Raw genomic sequence first — 23,559 nt, 5'->3', positions numbered from 1 at the left:
ACCACACCAAAAAAAATATACCACATAAAAAAGAAATGTAAAAGTTTAATTAATGTTTACTATTCTACTATAATAGGTATGATAATTTGTCATTCTACGTGCATTGTTTTATAATAAAATAATAGATAGATAAATTATTTATTGAAGACAATTAAAGACAAAAGAAAACAGAACTATAACAATAGGAAGGTAAATACCCGTAACACTACCTAACTTACCCGGTAAATACCCGTTTTCAAAAGTTCGGTTAAATAATATGATTTTATTATAGCATCTCAAATAAAACACGCTAACGTCTACACATCTGTAGGCCTAACAATAAATGATCTGATCAGACAGCTGTACGAATATTTTTAATAGTTTGCGTAATTTATGACGCTCGCGTAGGTACCTACGTCACAATTCTTAAGATATGCGAGTGTAAGCTATTTTGAAAATCCGCCAGCCCACATTGGAGTGGCGTCTTGGGTATGCGCTTTAATTGTTTTACTTCTATGAGAGTGAATGGACTGATGGAACATTGTTCTTGGATATGGTGGCTATATGCCTGATTCATGGCACACATTAGAAAGCTTAGTAGGTACAAAGATTATTGCCATGAACAGGTTCGTTTAAAGTTACGCCGCAATGTAACCGATACCGATGGGCGGTCAGCTTATTATTAATTCAAGAACTATGTCTTCCCAAGGAACACTGTACCTACCACTACCTGCGATTATAATAGAAAGCTCGCAAATAAACTAATATTACCAAGAAGTTGATACGTTTAATTTTGTAATAAGTTACGTTCAAATCTACCTGATGAGTGTTCAGCTTTAAAACTGAACAATGGCACATGTTACTAATCGCTAAAAACTGTCCCTTCGTCTGAGTTTATATTATAAATCTCCCAAATTAATGATTATCGCCATGAATTCCTACGTTTAAAGCTCTCGATGGAAACTTGCGGTTATATTATATAGCTGGAAATTAAATAATAATTACCCCGAATTGATGCGTTTAAGTTTTTACTAAGTTACGTTACAATCTACCCGATGAGTCTTTAGCATTACCATTGATTCATGGCACGTGTACCGTCCAGATGGAAACTGTGCCACCGTCTGCGATCATATTATTATTATTATTAAGCTATAAATGATGATTGCCATGAACTAATTCGTTTAAAGCTACTTCGCAATCTAACCAATTTGCGTTCAGAATTACCACCTTTATGCACTTGTTTCTTCCCAATGGAAAACACACTACGACCTGTGATTGTAATGGAAACCTTGCAAAAAAACGTTGCCAACAAGTTGATGCGTTTACTTCTGTACTAAGTTATGTTCAAATTTTCCTGATCGGCAGTCAGCTTTACCACTGATTCATGGCACGTGTACCGTCTCGATCGAAACTGTGCCACCGTCTACGATCATATTATACCTAAAGCTTGCAAAAAATAACCGTTTAACTGTTGTTTACTTTTAGAACGTCAAAGTACCGACATGCGCGACCTAATGATGTCATCGTCAGCCATGTGAGAAAGATTTTTGCCACATCTGATATCCCTACTGTCTCATTGGTCTAGTGGCTAAAATTTTCAACGGGTCACGAGGTTCTGGGTTCGAATCCTGGATTGGAATCAGTAGGATGTTAATGGACTGCCAACGATGATATTCCTACTGCAGATGTAAGAGAGCTACCGGCTCGCAAATCTCGCATCAATCACTTAAAGAAGGTGTAAATTACACAATATTTAGGTCTCCATACAACAACACTACAAATACGTACATTTCAAGGTTTTTGTTTTTGTATTTTTTCCGTCATACGGGATTTATGATGTTACATAGTTTAAAACACTAAACGCTAAGATACAGCTAACATCTTTTCCGCCTCGGATTATAAATTAAAAATCTAGGATGAAAACAAACGATAGACCACAATTGGCAATTAAAGTTAAAATAAAGGTTCTAAGCCATCCCGGTATAAAACGAGTTACGCTCATAGCAAAATCAGCCGTAGGTATATTATTTTTCAACTTAAATAGCAAATAACTAATATTGACCTTTCCCAAACATCAGAAAACCCGCAAAGCATTACGCAATACTAACGAAAATAAACAAGGAATTAGATAAATGGCCGCGCTCTTTCGTTGCGAAATGTGAAAGAAATTGTCCGTGTCGCCGCCAAAACATTTTGATGTTCGGGTGTTTAATTGCTAAATATAATTAATTCCAGATTCCAGATACACTGTGAAACAGTAGCATAATATGTAACTAAGAATGAGAACACATTAGCGACTTTTTGATATTTTAATGTCCCGCAATACACTAAATAATAATAATAAATATACTACGACAACACACACATCGCCATCTAGCCCCAAAGTAAGCTTAGCTTATGTTATTGGCACTAAGATGACTGATGAACATTTTTATGAAGAATATACATGTAAATACCCCGACACTGAAAAACATTCATGCACATCACTCAAACATTTTCCAGTAGTGGTAATTGAACGGCCCACGGCCTAGGGCTCAGAAAGCAGCACACACACTCACACATGCACAGCAGAAAGCATAACTGATATAAGTGATGTAAATCACAAAAATAAGCGGCAACATAGCTATCGGGTTATAGGTAATCTCATTGTAAAAAGAAATTGACGCGTGTTGCGTAGTCTTAAAGTCGAAAACGCAAAAATTTGCAAGGACAGTATTTAAGCTTTTCTTATTCAAAGCAGGTGTAATATATGTACTTTGCTTTTGCTTCATTTACTTTAATCGGGTGCCACGCAGGCCTTATAATTTTATAAACATACACCACGAGTCGTTGTCAAATAAAAGTATCTTGTAACATTCAGTAGGGTTAAGTTAATTCACTCAGTTCACAAATTGTCAAGCAATCTGCTAACATAAAAACAGTTGAAACAGTTTTTTTGGTTTACCTAAGCATCTAGAAACTAATTTTTTTTTTAAATCGTTAAAGATGCACGCTATGAATAACTACTTATAAATTTCTAACTTTTACCAGTGTCCAGAATTACCTAGGAATACGCGGTTTGCCCAATTGCCGTAACTGGACTCAGCAACCGTTTCCTGAGTGTCCAATATCTGTAACAGTTTCTACGTTTGCGCAGCGCCATATAGACGCAACTTTTGCGTTCGTGTGACCTCATGCTAACGACACTGGTAACACGGGCTATGTAGGTCAGATTGTTAGGATCAGTTTCCAACTGCATCGTGTGATATACAGTCCACTTGAACACGCCACGGGAAGTGTGCAGTTTTGTTACACAGTGTCAACACGGTGCATGCGAGTTTGTAGGTTGAGGTGTGTACCTGAATTACAGCATTGATGAATGTCACTTGATATACGCGTTCGTTATGTTTGATTTGGTGCGCAAGTTTTATTTATTAATTCGGATCCTGTGACCTAATTATTTTTTAGGCTGACTTTTAATTACATGCTACAATGCCTTGTTGGGTCTTAATAGATTTATCGCGGAATTATCGGAAGCACCATCTATATCTTTATTATGAGATTTTTCCAAAGACGTCGCAGTTCATTAATGGCCAACAGTCCACTGCAGGACTAAAGGTCTCTCCTAACGAGAAGATGTAGATGGTTGTCGTAGATTAGAGGGGGGGGGGGTTTCAAACTGTAATCTGATCTGCCGTCTCCACATAGCATTTCGCAGTTATGCCTGCTTGAATTGTGCTTACTTAATTAACCAGCTTCCTAAAGAGCTTAGGGAAGTTATAACGAAGAAAAATATTAAGTACAACTTAAACAACATTATATAGATCTTATAACAAACATATATATTTAATGACAAAATAATATATTTAATGACAAAATATGAGAAAAAATTAAAAACATTCTGTACATGTATAGTGAAGGAATATGAACGCACTGAGTTATATAAATTATGGAACGTAAACAAAAGGTTTTTACATTTATCAATGTTGACCTACCCGCATTCTAAATGGTAATGTGAATAAGTAACGATTTTGTAGCATTAATTGTGAATGTTAATATATTAATCTATTAGACTAACAAAGCAAAAATTTTCAACGGCTAGGTGTACGGAAAAATTATTTTGAGTTTATGCTTACACCTTTAAATTAAGACCTGTGATGTATATCATGTGTAATGAGTTAATAAATAAAATAAAAATAAATAATTGACTTAGTCAAAAGTTACCTACCCCTTTACTCGATGAAAACTATACATTTTATTTGGAATTTGTTTACAAGCTTTTTATAGACGTAAAATGTGGGTTACACCTGCATTATATGTCTGTAAACAGGCACTCTAACGCAAAAATCATGATTGGCAATGCCTGATTAAAAACAAACTTTTTCGCTTTTTAATATTAGTTTAGTAAGAATATATTATGTTAAGTAGGCAACTAGTTATCAAACGCACTCACAAAAAACTTTTTGTTGTATTATTTAATGTAAATTATGACGCGAATAAATTTAATAGTGTACACTTTACATAGTTGGCGCATGCCCAAACCAAAATGGTTACAAAACATAATGTCGTTTGGTTTCCTTTAAAACAAGAGAATTACGAGAAATATGGGATAGATGGCGCTCAAGACGCACGTTTCCGCTCTCCGCTGGACTTAGCTGAAAGTACTATTGCGTACGAAAGTGCTCCGGAATAGTCATCTTATTCAGCTTCATGGGGCCGATTTCCGCACATGGATACCTTCTATTGGCATTCGTGCTACTCCGAAAACGCCTCAATCTTCTTAAAAAGCTTGAATACAGTTCTCGAAGGGTATATATATGAGTAAAATTATCTTTAACCATACAATCTCTGAAGTAAAAAAAAATATGCTTCTCTACAGTAATTGATATGAATAGCAGCACTACTTTTAGAATAAATTAAGTTTAGATATTTTTTCTAATTGTGATCTTGAAGTTACACGAGTAACTAAGCATTAAATGTATTGATGCTAAAGTTCCATGAAATTATGTGATTTAAAAGCAAAACGGAATTTGGGACCTAGTTGGTAAAGACTGACCTTTTTTTTGTCATTTGGTAAAAGATCACTGTGATACAAAATTTCTTTAAAATTGCAATTTTGCCTTTGTATATTAGCACTAGCAACTTTAAAAAATCTAGCAAGCTTGCCCCACTGAATTAACTAAGTACTTGTTTAAGTTATAAAATAAATACAGAAATGAAAAATTGTCTCATATTTAATGAGATTTGGTTAAACAATTTAGAACCACTTCAGATTGGTTTTTGTATTTTTATTATGTATGATTATCTATTTGTTGACCTAACGAGAATAAGTATGATTAATAGCGTTAAAAATACAAGGCGGTGAAAGAAGTTGTATTTAACTGTCCAACGAAAGTAATATTGTTGTGCACTTCTGTCAAAGATTCGACACTTAATCACGCAAACACAACATGTTTTCGCATTCACTAATCACATTAATATCATTCATTTCGCGCGTACCAGTACGAAATATGCTCTGAAGTCGTATATCGCGAATCAGCCTTACGAGTAGGATGTTATAAATTATCTAACAGCGTGTCAAATTAATACGAGGAATGCCTCGACTTTGAGAAGTCGATGTTTCCGTGCTGGCTTATTAATTGTGCGGACACTTGCTTGCGAATCCGTCAAGCGAAATGTTAGCGGATGTGTTTCGGTTGACCCACATATTTAAGAGACTAGCGACTTTTATACGCGACTGTACCTACTTGCAATATTATCCATTACATAACGGAATTTGAATTATGCTTTGTTTTCGCTGAAGCAAAGACAACCGCGTTATATATTAAGAACTTCGTTTATTTGGCCCTCTGTGGTCTCTCTCTATAGTCGTTTTTTTTATTACTGAAGATCGTGATCCTGGTGAGATCTCAGCTTCTAGTCTCTTTTAGGTTAGGTGGCCTCTTTGCCTTTTGCTTTCGGTGTTGCCTTTAGCTTAATTTTTTTCCAGGCTATCTTTCCCCCGCCGTTATCTAGACATAGATATGGATAGAACATAGACATGGATCTCCAGCTCCATATCTCGAACGCATCTATCCTTTGCATCTTGCCTTGATCATCCACGTTTCAACTCTGTACATAAATATAGGGAAAATCAAGGCACAGACAAGGCGACTCTTCGCTCTTTGTGTTCATTGTTATGCCTAGATTTTTTTTCTGCCTACCCTCTGAAGTTTATCAATATAATAAGGTGAAATTATTTCTACTAGGATTATGTGACCACAACCGCAAACAAACCTACCTAGCAGTTTTTCTCCGAGTGCGATTAAAGTAGGATGTCCTAGAATTATAAATCCTTAGATAGATTTTTATTATATCTTAGTAGAATTTAATATAAATACCTAGGTACATCGTTTATTAAGTAGGTATAGCAGTTTATACTCTCTGTATACTTTTTACTTATTCGGCACTTTCTGAAATAAAACTCAGAAAAAAAAATAAGTTTGAAAAATTTTAAAATTTTTGTTAATATGTTCGTCCCTACCTACCACTTGAGCGTAAGTTTGTAATGAAATAAAGCATTTCATTATTTCTTTGCAAACTTTCAATTGCTTAGTATCTTTAAATCGGTCCAATATTCCATGTTTCATGGACGTGACAGAATAATCCTTCCTAAAATGTGTATGGAAATTCGACATTCCGTATCTCACTGGGCTTATCCGTAAAGCAACCGTTCCAGAATAGATCCATTCTTAATCTTTGTTTAACGATTGTTTTACAGCCGGCATTCACTGTTCGCGATAATTTATGACATAGCTTAGTTCCAAGCTTCCGATTGAATTCTTTGTGCGCCCATACGTGTAAACACCAACACTCTTACCATCTTGTGAATAAAGCTTAAAATCAAATATTATATTCCAGAAAAATCTCACGTTTGCTACCTCTAAACAACAGTAGGTAGGTACAAGCGAAAATAATCCGTATTTATTGAAAAATAGAAATTATCTATCACATTTAATGACTATGGAAATGTTTCTGTAAATATTTTTCGAAAGCTACCATCTTAACTGTCGGCATTAAAATAATCTAAATAAAATTGTAAATCGCTGATTTAGTTCGTGTTAAATGGTGCTCTTGGGTGTCCACGAATAAACGAGCTGTAGACTATGTTATTGAGATCGGATTGTAAACCAAAAAAGTTACACTGCCCGTCCATCAAGATATTTACTTGCGAAAACTACAGTACCTAGTAAATTGTAAATTGGTGAAATTGAAAAAGAGCAACTGCTGAGTTTCTTGCTGGCTCTCCTTTACCGAGTGTACCTTCAAAACCTATGGTAGACTCACTAAAATGAGACAGACTTGACGTTTCAAAAGTGCGTATCGTATTTTAAATTTGAGAAACTTCTTTTTTACTCGACATAATAAAAGAACATTTCTGTTTAAGAAATCGTTGATACACTAACTACAAAGTTTTGATATATTTTCGAAATATTCAAAATTATTATGCTAATTGACCTTTAACTAAATTTTATATTCCCTCCAATTAATATCATGGGCATCTACTAAATTTCTATTGTTTTCTTTACAGCGTCATCCTGGCCCCAGTCAAATCCAGAAGAGTCTGAAAAAGCCAAGCTGATCCGCCAGCCAAAACGCGATGAGGCCGGCAAACCCCACATCAAGAGACCAATGAATGCGTTCATGGTCTGGGCGAAAGACGAACGTCGCAAGATCCTCAAAGCATGCCCGGACATGCACAATTCCAACATTTCCAAGATCTTGGGAGCTAGGTGGAAATCCATGTCAAATGCCGAGAAACAGCCTTACTATGAGGAGCAGTCGAGGCTCTCCAAACAGCATATGGAAAAACATCCTGATTATAGGTAAGACTTTGCTAACCTTAACAGTCCTAAAAAATGGCTCAACGTGTGTCCTTTAAAAAGGTATAGAAATTTAATTTAAAGTCTACAACTAAAATCTTTTAGTTCTTTTATATCATAAATACGTACCAATGATTTAGTACATGTAGGATACAAAAGCTTGGGTAGGTATAAAATGGTATATTTTAATCTTCAGCGCTACTTTAAGCTTGTGATGACTATAAGAAAAGCGATAAGTTTTGATACATTCTTCTTAGACCAGAGCGCATTTTGAACCTATAATATTAATACGTAAAAAGCTTTAGTTTTAATAGTTGGTGGAATCGATTCAAAGTTCTTAATATCTATTCAAAATAATATCACACGATGGTGACCGCGATGTGCCTAGTTCGTTTTTCTGTTCAGTTTATATTTTGCTATGCCAAATCCAAATTATTTTCTTCATAAGCTTTCATCTTTAGTTTGGTTTATTCGTATACGCTACGAATTAAACCTATAGTTTAATAATAATTAAATAGCTAGATTGTGTTTTCCATTTCTATAGTATCAACCATGTTTACTAAGGATTTTGAAATTAAAATATCTTGTCACTTCTAGGTACCGACCGAGACCCAAGCGAACGTGCATAGTCGACGGCAAGAAGATGCGGATATCAGAGTACAAAAATCTGATGCGCACGCGCAGACAGGAGATGAGGCAGCTCTGGTGCAGGGACGGTGGCAGCGAACTGAACTTTCTGCCCTCCCTGTCCAGCCCAGGGCCTTCGAACTCGTCGCCCCCGCCTAATGGGGGGAGCTACATGAACCCAGCGTTCTCTCCTCCCTTGTCGCCTCGAGAGGAGGATTGAGGTACGGCGCGCGGCTGGCCTTACCCGCACGCCGCGCAACTCCCTCTGCCTCCCTCCCACCACCCTTGGTAAACGTCACAAAGCTATTCTGACCTCCCGAAGGAAAGAATAACCTTAAAACCAAGTCGAATTTTAAAAAGACAGTCTAAAGTTACAGATGTTGTTCATATGATGCCAGTGTCGTTCGGATCTCTCGTTTATATGCAAATATCTTATTGTAATTGAGATTATTCCATTAGTGAATTAAGATCGACTCTTTGTAATCTGTAAAATTTAGCGGTTTACGCCATTATTTTATAGGTAGGCGGCACACTTAAACTTTTGAAGTGTGCCAAAATTGTATCTATTTGAATGATTAGAGAATTAGAAAAGTGTATATAATAAGTTAAATTGTTATATTTCAATTCTTTCAATGTAAATATAATGCAAACCTTTGTAGATATGTATGCACGTAATCGATGTTCGGCTATAAGTAACTGTTTTAAGTTCTAGAATATAGGAGTAGAGTAAAGTTTATTTAAGAGTAGGAACCCGAGTTTAATTTTTTGTGTGGCCATGTGTAAATCTTAGTTAAACTATCTACAATTTCGTAGTATAAGCTTAAGGGACTTAATGTATCGAACCAAAAATTTGAAGCGGAATGCTTGAAAATTTAAGTGTTTTGAACACAAACTGTTGAAGAACCAGTGATAACTAAGTATGATGCATAATAGAAATATAATAAAAAAAAATATAATACTCATTAGCGAAAATCTGTAATTAGTGGACACAGATTGTATAATAAAACCTTCGATGCTACTTAATATTACCTAATAAGTATATAAAAAAAAAAAGGAATTTTGTTATCTGTACCGACCGGTGTTGAACACAAAATGGTGGTCAATTTGGAGATTGTCAATTTAATGCAAAATAGAACGAATTATAATATCTATTCCCAATCCATTTCTATTTCAAATAGACCCACCGAGAAGTGGGGATTAATAATTAAATAATAAAAACAAATATTCGCTTTATCAAATCGTGCAATTTAGTAGATGTAGAGATAAGTCATAGTTGACAAGTAGGTAGGTATCTACATTAATAGATATAGAGAACAAAGTTGTATAGTTTTAGTGTAAAATCAGGCTGATGGGAGTGATGTCGTTAATTGCCATTTTTTTATTCGTTATTTATTTTTCTAATTGTATTTTCTTGTTTTTATTTTTTGAACTGATTGCGGGTACACACTTTTTTAGTTCTACAGCTATTAACTATTATCATAAAGGTGTTAACCGTGTTAATATATTTTAAATTAAACAAAAAAAGATCTTTATTTTATTCAACATTTGTTTTAATCAAGTTTATAGAAAATCAAAATGGCTGGAGCCTGAGTCAATAGTAAAGGCAATAATTAAAAAATGACGTTTATTTTTTTTCTATAAAACACTGAACTTCTTTCTTCTTTTCTTTACTTTTGTAAATAATATGTTATAAAATAATGATATTACAAATTTAATATTTATTGTTCTGTTTCAAGTGTGTATCCGTTCTTATTTTGTATGCCAGTAATATTATGTACTCAACGTGAATAGTTGTAGAGAAATAAGCGTATAAATAAATTATTGTGTACGTGACTTAATCGAATATTTGTAGCGTGTACTATATTCTGTTGACTATGTTATTTTCGATTTGATATCACATAACAACGTTATGTAGCGCCTACTGAATGGTCTACGTTTGTATCGATAATCAAATTGTTTATGTATATTCTTTAAATCGGACAACCAATCTGTCATCGAGATAATAACATATTAAACGGAATATACTTAGTAAATGTGTAAGGGTTTTAGACAGTGCCGTTAAATTATTTATTTTTATGTTGATTCCCAATGTAAATACGCGATATTTTTGATGTGAACGTTAGTTGTGGTTATTTTATAAATGATCGATACTTAATTATTATGCTATACGCATAGATCTCGGTCGATTTTTTTCTTATTCTGTATTTATTATCCGTTTCAGAAATCTAATTTTGTTTTTAAAAATAGAAACTCGTCATTATTCTTTTTTAATTTTCCAACGCAAAGATATCGACTACAGAGTTTAGCGGGATATACCTATTGTACTTATTAAAATTAATAACTTTGTTGTTATATTTTTTATGGTTTTAATAACGGTTTTATTTTTTCGATTGAGATTATTTTGTTATAACTAGTTTCCACTCAATACACATAAGTAGACAGACTTAGGTTTTAATACCAATTATTAGGTATTAACCAGGACACATTATTTCGAATATTGTGCCAAAACCCAGAAGTTTAATAAAAGTAATTATAAAAAATATACTTTATTGTTTTATTTAAAATATATCTACACTTATATATAGTATTTATATTTTACTATTTAAAATGATGTATTCACGTAAGTTATATATTATATTATATCCAGGAGATGATATCTTCCTCTGGAAATATACCTAATATGAGCCGGCCTGGCACTTAGCAACTTATCTCATCTTTATAAACCCATCACCGGCAGCAACACGGAACGGGTCCCCTGTCAGAATTAAAAGGGTTTAGGCCGTAGTCCATCACGCTGGCTAAGTCCGGATTGGTAGACTTTATATGCCTTTGATAACATCATGGAGAACTCTCAGGCATGCAGGTTTTGTCACGATGCTTTAAAACGCACATAGTTCCGAGATCAAGCTCAGGATCAACGAGAGGAACTTTAGTAAGCATATCCTGCAACACATTTTATAATATTACCCATAATCTTCAAACGAACCTTTAAATCTTACTTTTCATAAATTTTTTTCGATTTTGAAAAAAAAATCGGTAGATGTTTGCAGATCGATAAATGTTTTAAGTTAACAAAATCAGTGCTATACAACACGTCGGGTTCGCTTGAATTAGGTAGTGTATAGCGACCGACAACAGTTCATAGCGAGTCGGATTAGAAATAAACAATACAAATAATATTAATACAACCTGTGCAAAACCTGGTTGCCATTGGAAACGAGATCCCCGATTTTCTGAGCATCCCAACAGGCCTATTGTTTGGCCTGTTGACCAGCCCTGGGTTAAATGCCCACATAATAACCACGACGACGGGTTGTAAACGCAGTTATATTGCCAACTTTCTATAGGATCACTAACATTTTTTTAAATAAATGATTGCTTCGGTAAACTGATTGGTTCGATTTCATATATTTGATGTACTTATATAGCTCCTTTGCTAAGTGTTTTATGATTACAATCGATGACCACGGAAGAGAGAAGGGGTCCGCAAAAATTTTAAAATCAAAGGGTACGAAAGGTTATATTAAATTAAAGATAGTAAATAAATTCAAATTATATATTAGCCAGAATTTGAACGTTAAACATTTCATCAGAATATAACCGTTACAAGAGATATGGTTACAATTTGTTACATAGATACAAAAATATAACACATGTTTATATTTACACACTACATCTAATAAATAGGCATTAAGCATATAATATACATAGATATATGTTATATAAAGATATATACCATATAAAGGTGTTACATGTGTACAATAGTATTAATTCTAATTGCGTATAGACTAAAAACTAGGTAAATTCTATGCATCAACGAACAGTACATTGAGATTAAACATTGGCGCAAAAAAAAGTAAAATTTAGCGCCTATTAAAAATGATAATCAAAATTTCCTCACGGAATTACTTACGGGATGCCTCATACTTTTTGTAAAAATAAAACAGTGATACAGATTTTCCTATTATAAAAACAACTATGACGTAAAAGGCATTGTACTTAACTAGTATTTAAAAATACCAAAACAGATAGTGTCAAATAAATCTTAATAAGTTTACTTTTTCGAACGATTGGAACTCCAAGGAGTATCTTAGTAAAACTGGTTATTATAGATCAATCAGTCAGCCCTGATGTGCCTTTTAAAAGGGTTAGATGCCGCGTAGAAACCAATTAGGTTTATGCGTTTGATATAACTGTAAACTGTTTCACAGGTTATAATTCTACCAATTTTGGCTGCATAAACACTAACCACCAAATGAGAAAGAAGTCCGATTGGCGCAATGGGCAGCGACCCTGCTTTCCGAGTACAAGGCCGTGGTTTCGATTCCCACAACTGGAAAATGTTTGTGTGATGAACATGAATGTTTTTCAGTGTCTGGGTGTTTATATGTATATTATAAGTATTTATGTATACTATTCATAAAAATATTCATCAGTTATCTAAGTACCCCATAACACAAGCTACGCTTACTTTGGGACTAGATGGCGGTGTGTGTATTGTCGTAGTATATTTATTATTATTTATTAAGTCAAAGGCTAAAGTAGCGAGATAAAAAGAAAGTAAATGAAGGACATACATACTAACAAGAACACTTTTGCATTCATAATTACTTGAGATTAGACCATTTAAAAATAGTAACATAATCTCTTACATATAAGTACATTGACGCCGCATAGAGCCTGCATTTACCTACAGTATTAAAATTTATTACCCTTTATTAAAATATGCATCCGGTAAATTTTTTTTTTGTCCCTAAGTATCATATACAGGGTTACATAAAAAATGCCAGAAAGCTCTCGGTCTGTAGTTGTTTACATTAAAACTAACAACTTTTGTTCTACGACTTTTTGTTTAACTCGAAAGATTGCTAAATATGAAATATTCAACATTTTACATAGATACTCTACTTGTTCCTACTCTGTAATGTAACACTGGCAACAGCGAGCGAACTACGATTTGCACGCTCGCAGCGGTTTGGTTTGCACAGAGCAATGTTACCATACAGAAATTACACGATCTATTATTTTTTTTATGAAATAAATTATTACTAAATAGTCACACACATAGCGTGAAAGCGATTTCTTCAAATTCGTGTATAAGATTAGTAAAGTACTAAGGATTTTCTGGCAAACCGAGATTTATATTTCAAAACAAAATTTTTACAAGCATGTTCCATAATTCCAAAGAAAAATAATAATTTCCCAATACCTATCCGATTTACGTTACGTACTATTGTATAAAAACGAATTAAAAATGTATTGGACTTTTTGCATTTCTGTTGAACATATTTAATTGTTTAAGGGTTCTATAGTTAAACTTAGCTTATATTCATGTCATATTTATCTGTCTGTCTTTATATTTAAAAACAGCATCAAATCTAGCTGTCTGAGCACAACTTAGAATTTACACTTGGTACTTAGTTGGGTTTAGAATGATAATAAGGTTTCTTTCCCTGCAAAAAATAATATATTTCTAGATTTTGTTATTTTCATTGTTATGACTACGTCACCCCACGTCTACAAGTCTTAAACCAGGTTCTCTATTGAAAAAATAAAACTTATCTAACCAACAAACCATTATAGGTCCTAGTACAATGCATTAAACAGTTTTATCTTTCGTCTTAAAGACACGTTTGTACGACATTATTTGTATATGTTTCTTGTAGATTAGGCCTCTATTGAATACATGAACATTTATTTATACGAAATAGCTACTTAACTCTATAGTATTTAACAAATAATAGCAATATAGTATTAAAACTACGGCAATACAAAGTGGTTTACACTGAGATTTAATACAAAAAGATAACACCAGATTATATAAATGTAAATATTACTAGTAAATAAGACTAGAATAAACTAAGCTTTCGAACTATATGGTCTAAGAACGTTTTCTCATCGCACCATGGTATATATCGTTGGCAAAACTATCCAACCTCATATGCGTTTAAAATTTTGCAGAAGGAAATATATGGGCGACATATAATACATAGAATAGAAACCCTAAAATTGGATTTGTTTTCCTCTTAATATGTAATTTTGAACATAATTAAAGACGCGTTGTTAAAGACGCGTTGTTAAAGACGCGTTGTTAAAGACGCGTTTTGTTATTTGACATCAAATAACATTGTTATAAAACTGATTTTAAAAGTTTGCTAGTTTAGCAGATGATTAAAAACAACGTGTTTACTAATGATTTTGATTGGGTAAATCTCTTTTATACCTGGCAGTTGATATTATAGACACAGGAATAATAGATAATAGTGGAATTCCGTGCGTTTTTTTTTATTTTTGAAAGTTTTACTTCTTTTGGCGCGTTAAAAAAAATCAAATGAGTATTTTTTTTTAATTAAACAAAAGTGGCGCTGCGTGTCCAGAGAGGATACCAATACTACGTTAAATTCGTCTGCAATAGTGGCATAACGAACACAGTTTAGCAAAGAGGATATAAGCACCACGTTTTTTCAGTAACCGAAATTCAAGGCATTGCTTTGGGTAAGATTGACTCGGCTGGTACTTTTAATATAGGAATTGATTGCGGGGGAGTCTATAGTATTATTGTATTGTATTGTAGGTACGTATTGTATACGTATTCGATATCGTTTATTGTTATCGATATCAACTACTCAGTTCTTTATTTGAATACGTAATAAAAATGTGAAACTAAAGAAGTATTAACACTTTACGTGCGTGCAAATTTCATCCAAGCTTATTAAAGGTGCGCCGTTTTGAGGCTTAGTTTTATAGAAATACTTGTTAAAATGCACGAACCTGTAGCAAATATTTTACTACCTAGAGTTAAATATATATATATATTTAGTGGATAATACATTAATTAAATTTATAGAATAAAAAGTAAAAATTGTATACAAACGGGCAAGAATTAAATTCACTTAAAAAAACGAATAAAAGAAATTCCTTATATATAGATAATTTATAAGAATTTTTGCCATTGAGTGAGTTTTGCGAACGCACCAAAATTCATTGCGCTATGTTGTCTATTTTATCATAACATAGGCAGATTACACCACTAAACTAGATTATTAACAATGTTCGCTTACAAATGTTGCATGCCTAATTCGAGTGTCTCTAGAAATAATATTGAGTATAGTAGATTTTAGTACTTCATTAAAACTTTAGTTCTTTAGACACTCTCTGTTTAAAGCTTCAGAACTTCAGAACAGAACTGAACGATGGTGTCAATCAATTGAAGACAAAAAAGAATGACAACAGTCTATCCAGTCTTAATAATATAAGAAAGTGGCTTACACAGATTACATTTTTTCGGTACAAGCAAATGGGAATTTTTGGTGAAATATACCGAACTTATTTCGAAATGATCATTTAGTTTATGGCAATTATTTTTTATTAGTATACTTAACAATAATAATGTCGAAAATATACAGATAAAAGAATTAGGTATATTGAATAACTTGTCTCCTCTGACAAAATAATTATCGCTATAGTTTAAAAAGATGCTTATTTGACCGAAACAAAGTAGCCGAAAAAACAATTTAACCCAGCCTTTCGTAAAAATACTGGACTTCACTTTTCATATTACTTTCGTACAAGAATAATATTTGTTTATAAATACTGTGATTGGTGCTGTAGTCTTGTCTATTTATTATTAGTAATTTAAAATGAATAATGTTTACCACACTTTTTTCATAATACACTAATACGAACATAATTTAATTGAACTAGTGTTTAAATAGAGAGTATTACAGTTGATGGTCTTAAAGCTGCCAATCTATGTCACGTAAACGAGTTTAGAACTTATGACGTTAAGAAAATAGTCCGGCGAAATTCGACGGAAATTTCCGAAGCCTCATCCGCGTTATATATATATTTATATTAGAATCAATCAAAAATATCAAATACAATTACGATAAAACGTTTTTAGTCACTTTTGAGTTCCAATACAATGGTTGCAATATTATAAAAATACAAATTTTATCATATAACACAATAATATTGTTTAGACAGAATCACTTAATAGAGCAAGAAGGACACAGTTTTATTTGGTTCAAATTCAGACACGCGCCGTGAAAAGTGTGACCACACCTAAAAACCCATAATCCGCCATCTTTGATTAAAACTATGTTTTGTAATGGCAGCCCGCACAGCGCGCAATCCGTTAAATTATTTATTGTCATCGCCATAGAAATGTCATTCGAAAGATTCTCTTGTGGATCTTGGGATAGTTTATTATACACGTCCTTGAGCCCCCAAAATGGCGACGTCGCTGCTACAGTTAGCGGCAGTGCAGTGTTTTTTAAGACTCCTCTCGATGTACTTTGTAAGAGTTTGTGTATCTGAAAATAAAAAATTGAGGAGTTTTGAGAAAAATACCTTATTATTCACAAGATTCAACACAGTAAAGTGTATCTATGTAATGAAAAGACAACCGCCAAAATGATGCCGCTTAGCTCGGCATTCTTGTTTTGTTGCCCTATGAATTAAATGCATTTTTTAAGGGTTCTTTATCTTACATAAAGATGGCGGATAGATCTTACGCAGTCTGTGGCTTGGAGTTTTGGCATATGTCGGAATGTTTTTCGCTGCTTTTCATGTGTAATTGTAATTTACTAAGAACTGAAAAAAAAATTAATCATTTGTCGTATTCCTATCATTTTATTTATTTGCAACAACAGACAGTCATGCATAAAAATAGCCGAAAAGATTTAGCTAAAAATAAAATAGCACTAGGACGAGACATTGTCCACAGATTACTTAAATAATATTGAATACACAGAATATGCATAAAGAAAGTTTTGTAATTATATTCAGTTTCTTTAATAATAGAAATAGGGAGATATCTATATATATAATATATATATTGATTGGAAGGAAACAAAAAGAAAAGAATAAATTATTATTATTAAGTTTACCAAAAGATATAATTCCGTTGTTTTACTACCTTAAAATTATCTCGATACCAGCACTCTTAAAAAGGAGGCAGTTCTCTTAAAAAAAAGAGGGAGTTCTTTACATATGAAGTTAAATGGAGCCCTCGGGAAGCCGAATTATAATATAAAATAGATAATTTTGGGCTGTTATAACTGACCAATGTTCATGTCATTTATATAATAATAATAATAATAAATAAATAAATATACTACGACAATACACACATCGCCACCTAGCCCCATAGTAAGCGTAGCTTGTGTTATGGGTACTAAGATGACTGATGAATATTTTTATGAATTATGTATACATAAATACTTAGAAAATACATATAAACACCCAGACACTGAAAAACACTTAATGCTCATCACACAAACATTTTCCAGTTGCGGGAATCGAACCCACGGCCTTGGACTCAGAAAGCAGGGTCGCTGCCCACTGCGCCAGTCGGCCGTCAAATGGGTATTCGATAAATAGGGGTTCATTTTTGATACACTTCAATCCTTTATGGACTCAAACGATGCAAAGATACCTCCCGGTGTCTTAATCGTTATCACAAGTCTACAAATAGTGGTCTCCTTTTCCACCGGAAATATTAGGAAAAAATTTAAGCTTAAAAAAAAGCTAAAGAGAAAAATTAATAGCACCAACCCAAGTTTAGGAAATTGGTGTTTTGTGAGTCACCCGACATGGCCATGGGTTTAGGAAATGGGTTTATCCAATCGTTTGCTTTGGTTTGTACTTTTATTTAAATATCCTCTTAAATGTATAGGAAACTTTAATGAAAGTAAATTACACCTTTTGCGTTACTTGAACTATTGCATTATTTTTGTTTTGCTTGGCGGTGAGAAATAGATGAATTCATTCATTTCAGTAAAATAAACCAATTTATATGTTATACTGTATATGCACCGTATGTACTGTCTATATGAAGCGGTGATAGCGCATTGGGTATAACCTCGGCTTCACTTTCGGGGGCCGAGTTCAAATCCCAGCACGCACCTCAAACTTTTCTGAGTTATGTGTATTTGACGGAATTATTAGTAGTGAAATATCACTTGCTTCAACGATTAAGGAAAACATAAGGTATGTGGAGTACACCAATCCGCACTGAGCCAGCGTGGTGGACTACGGCCTTAACCCCACCTCATGGTGGGAGGAAACCCGTACTCTGTAGTGGGCCGGTAATGGTTTGATGTGAAGATATAAACGAGTAGATCTAAAGAAGTAACTGTTAAGAATGAAATCTTACCTCATTCCTGGAATCTTCAAAATCGTAAGAACTGTATATTGTGTCAGCCAAAGGAATAGTAATCGTGCAGTCGTATTTCTCGTACAGAGCCACTAACAAACACGTATAATAAAATTTAACTGTCAACGCACCAAAGTCTATCAAATTTGCGTGCTTTTGCATCACTTTAACAGCATTCCTACCACCAATAGACTTTATAATCATCAAACCCAATTGGTCCCAACTCAGCATATCTCTCACAGAGATGTGTTCAAACTTTTTATTACAATTTAGGCATATATTGGCATACAATGTGGCATAAAGCTGTATTGCCCGTTCCCACGTATCCAACGTGAATTGAGGCAAGAATGAGTGCAAGAGACTCTCATCTAGCATCTGTAAAAGTATCCTAAGTATATTTATTAAGTCTTCGTTTCTTCGTAAGTACAAAATTTTCCTCCACAAATACGGCATTCGTCTGCAAACTTCGTAGCACTGTTCTTTCGTCTGACTTGACCACTGCTGTTCAATGAACTCGTCTATTAAATCTGAAAAAACTGGCATTTGACTCGTTCGAACGTACGGAAGTGGGAAACCGCATTCACAACCAATATTCGAATGTTTCTGAGTTTTTATGTTCACAGCTATGCACGAGTCCACGAAATATTTATACAATACTTCATCTTTTATTATTAGGTCTATCAAAACATATTTGTTCTCAGAATTGCTCAAGTAAGTGAGGAAGATATTATTCGGCACAAACTTAGATTCATCTGTAGCACCTATAGAAACACAATACTTTTCTAATAACAACATTACATCATAAATCTGGCTAATATCACAGGCGTAGCTCTCGATTGTAGAGTTTAAATTCGACAACTCTGACTCCTTATTCACAAGACTTAACCTAGAATATTGATATAGCATTTTGCATATTTTATTTTGCTCTACAAGATTATTATCAACTTCTACAATATCTTGACTAGTTTCTCTAAAAACAATATCATTGTCTAAAACGGCTGGCGCGTCTTCAAGTGTATATTCGTCGCGAGAAATCCATTTAGGAACCTTATCGCTGTCTTGCAGTGTTCTAATCTGAGTCATATCTTGTTTTTCAATACTGAGATGTTTCAAGTCTTCCCATTTCTCTTTTAATATTTTTTTACTCGTATTCAGTTTATCAGATACTGTTATGCTTAATCCTTTTAAAGCTTGCATGGCTTCCGGCGACAGAGGGCCAAATATGTTTTCTTCAGCATGTTTTGACTGAACATTTTCATCTAATAAAGATTGAGTGTGATATGTGTTGTCTACAACGTAAATTCCAGACTTCATTTGAGTCGCATCACTAGATTTCATACTGTCAAATTTTTCTAGAACACCTTCGACACTTTTTAATACACCATTGTTATCTAACTTATCCCGTAAGCCAACTAATACGCTTAATTTCGGAGATAAGTTATGCGAGAGCAAATAGTCCTTGAAAATAGTGCACAATGCAGCACACAACGTAAATTTTTCGTCAAAATAGCATTTTACCAGAAACTTATCTAACTTTGAAAACTTTAAACTTATGAGAGATCCATTAGCCAGCCAAACATATAACATATTATTGTATAACTTGCATTCAACAATATCTTTGTACGCATCAAACCACACTGTGTCATCGACGGTTTGAAAATTTAAGAAATATATCGCATTTTTATTGTATGCGAATATGTTATCATTGAAGCTGTATATTTTCGTAAAGTTAACAGATTGCCCTCTACCATCTAAGAAATCTTCTATACTATACATTTCTTTCTCGTATGATTCTACAGTGACAACTTTCATGGGATGTTTGGCCAAAACCTGTTTGAATTGATGAGTTCTTTGGACCATACCATCGACCGTAGCTTCCCATAAGCGGGATGAAGGACGCGCACTGAATATGACAGTATTAGAAAATTCCTCTCCAACAACAAACCTTGCATCATCATCAACTATATTATATTTTTTAACTTCAGTAAAATTCTCTTCCTTATTTTCAATTGTACCATTTGTGAGAGGCTTTTGAACATTTGCAAAGCAAGCTCCAAATTCTCCATCTCTGAGCTTTTGACCAATTTGTCTATATTGTTCCTGAGCAGTGTTACATATATAACATCTTGTAAGTGTAGATACAAGTAACATGCAGTCTCTTGAGTCAAGCTGGCATATTCGGGAGTCTAAGCTCATTATTATTTGAGATGAAATCTGGAACATGGTTTTAGCCTGAAATTTAAAATTTGTTACACTGATTAGGAAGAAGAAGGAAGAAGCATATATTGATAAGTGCATTTAATTATAATATATAATATGCAATTGTATGATAGCTTCATTTTCATTTTAATTTCATTTGAATTGAATTATTTTAGCTTAATCAAGTTTCACCAGACCATCTTAGTAGAAAGCACAGTATTTCTACTACATACTAAAAAAATGTATAACTTTAAACCTGTTTCTTTTTTAAGTAAACCTATATTATTTATTGGGTGTTCTAAGTAGGATACAGTATAGATACAGTTGTTATCATTGATCTTAAAATTAAGTGTCTGTGGTTAACCACTGTCAACTTATAAGTTTCTAAATGTATTCAAACAGTTACATGGAATATATTATGGATTTTGTGTTGTTTTACTGATTTATAAAAATTCAATAAAATGGATAATTTTATTTGGATTGCTGAATTTTATATTGTTAATTTATCTAGATAGAATCTATAAAAGATTCATTGCAAATAGATTAATAAAATATTTAAAATCAAAGTGGAAGTATTAATATCACATATAACTATTCTAGCTTCAGTTGAAGATAAAGTTTTTAACCATGCATTTCACTATCCTGGATGTGGAGTCAGTTTGTTAAACAAATGTAGACTTGTAATTCATACTGTTTTAGCATTTCAACACCTGTGTTTTATATATACAGATATTCAGAAACTTTTGAGCTCAGGCCCAAAGTCCTTTCTTTGTTTTGTTATGATTAAATGCATGCCATACTTAATGAATTAGTTATGAAATTTCATACTCACAATGAAACTTTGCAATTGCAGAACTGATACTTTGCCAACATCATCCCCTGCAAAAAGCATATTTCTGGTCCACACCATTGCTGTTACTTCATTCCCCTGATGTTCTTTTGATGATGTTGATGAGTAGCCATTGCTTTGGGATTGGTCGCACTCTGTCACAGTGAGAATACCTTTGCCATTTGCAAACCCTACATGCTTTTCGTCTGATGAAATTGCCAGGCGTGTGATGGGGCCATCCTGTACATAGGAGAAGGGTCAACAGCATAGACTTCCCACACTGATATAATGCTAGAGCAATGATTATTATTTTTTTATCATATTACACTTCTTCGCATCTTAGTGATAATAGCAAGGACCAATAGCTTAAAAGGTTCTCCAAGATATGAGGTTATTATGACAAATTATTCCTAACGTTCTTATATCCAAATATTAAACATGTTTTAGAGGAACCACACACACAATGCACTGTTCAAAGACTTTTTTCTTGCTTGCTTGGTAAGTTTGCTTAACAATGCCTAATAGTAAAAAATTCCACTTACCTTGCTGGGGATAAGTTGCACAAATTCACATGGCCACCTATTGAACACATAGATCCCGCCACTAGTAGCTCCAAATGCTATCAATGATCTTGACACATCAAAACAGGTGTACTGAAAAATTAAATTAAATTCCATTTTTTGTAGAAAATCTTACAATGAACCTTTTAGTGTTTAATTATCTAATAATATAGCTTTTTGCATTGTATGGTGCCTGGGTATATTTTTGTTTCTCCCTATCTGAAAAGCTTGCAACAGTCTCAGCCATTGCTTGAACAAAGATAGTTATTAACGAAGATCTAAAAATCAGTATCACTTACAAAATTAGCAGTTTTGAAGAAAACCCATTTGCAACTTCACATCAAAAGGTCCTAGCTTTGACTAGCTCAATTTCATTGTTTAAAAGCAAGCCTGGAATTATTTTTGCTGTGTCCACTACTGTGTCTCTGAGAGCATGTCTCTAAACTTGCAAAGAAACTCAGAAGAAATATAAGCAATGTTGTATGTAAAATGAATGCCCGCCATGATCACAATACAGAAGGGCTTTATAACTATGGTGACTTTTTTTATAGCCAAAGTTTTATTTCAAGTATAATTATATATATTTTATACTGAAATGAAACTAAAGTACCAAGATGTAATTCATCTTGGTACTTTAGTTCAGTTACATAATATCAAGTACTTAAATATTTTTACTAAACAGAAATTGAATAATATTCAATATGATAAATAGCTAAAATTAAAATTACGTACGAATAGTATTTGAAATACTGCCAAATTCGAAGTATATGAACTAACCTTAATGCGTTGTATGTTTTTTATGGGATAGTTCACTGTTTCAGTGATGTCTGGCAGTTCCTGCAGGATGTAAGGAGGTATTTTGGAATAAGACATGTTTTAATTGCACATTTTCCAATATTGCTCAAGTTCACGCCTGTTTTCCAATAATAAACAATGTAAAATCATAGACAAATAATATCAGCTGTCTGGTGTTACTGTCAAGTGTCAATCTGCTTCTTTTGTCTATAGGTTTAGCACCAAAGAGTAAATACAAAAAGATGAATAAATACCTAATTATTCTTTTAATGTATCTTGTAGCTGTATAATATTTTAAAAATATTTCACCTTCAAAAAAAATTGACAGCTCAGCTCAGCAGCCATTCTTTGACATACTTTACAGATAACATTTTTAAGTCTTGCATAAATCGTAGCTTGCCACTATAGTTATTAAACCACACATATTATATTATTAATATATTATTTTGTTATGTGGCTCGAAACTATTAAAGGTTTTAAACTATAACTCAATTTTAAAAAAATGTAAAATATTATGATCAATGCAATTGCTAGCATATTATTATAAATTTTAAAGGATCTTCTTATTAA

General features: G+C 33.3%; 2 protein-coding genes across 4 annotated transcripts in view; one reads left to right on the top strand and one right to left on the bottom strand.

Moving 5' to 3' along the window:
• The window catches only part of LOC120625178 (transcription factor SOX-5), a 272,598-nt gene extending 261,607 nt beyond the window's left edge, over window positions 1–10,991 (top strand). For 2 of the 3 annotated variants that reach the window (XM_039892158.1, XM_039892157.1), the window contains exons 6-7: window positions 7,529–7,823; window positions 8,418–8,667. In XM_039892158.1, the coding sequence (XP_039748092.1) occupies window positions 7,529–7,823; window positions 8,418–8,667 (545 nt within the window). Of the gene's footprint in view, window positions 1–7,528; window positions 7,824–8,417 lie in introns of all 3 variants that reach the window. The other variant, XM_039892159.1, reaches the window with a different exon arrangement.
• A 1,909-nt stretch (window positions 10,992–12,900) lies between these two features.
• LOC120624981 (Hermansky-Pudlak syndrome 5 protein homolog) lies at window positions 12,901–23,140 on the bottom strand. Its single transcript, XM_039891845.1, has 5 exons — window positions 22,972–23,140; window positions 22,177–22,287; window positions 21,638–21,874; window positions 18,607–20,838; window positions 12,901–16,762 (listed from the first exon to the last, which is right to left on the bottom strand). The coding sequence occupies exons 1-5, from the start codon at window positions 23,065–23,067 to the stop codon at window positions 16,436–16,438; spliced, it is 3,003 nt and encodes a 1,000-aa protein (XP_039747779.1). The 5' UTR covers window positions 23,068–23,140; the 3' UTR covers window positions 12,901–16,435.
• Window positions 23,141–23,559: the final 419 nt, after the last annotated feature.

This window comes from Pararge aegeria, chromosome 7 (genome assembly GCF_905163445.1).
Source record: "Pararge aegeria chromosome 7, ilParAegt1.1, whole genome shotgun sequence".
Lineage (NCBI taxonomy): Eukaryota > Metazoa > Arthropoda > Insecta > Lepidoptera > Nymphalidae > Pararge > Pararge aegeria.
The sequence above is the reverse complement of the archived record's forward strand: the minus strand, read 5'-3'. Positions and strand labels throughout refer to the sequence as shown.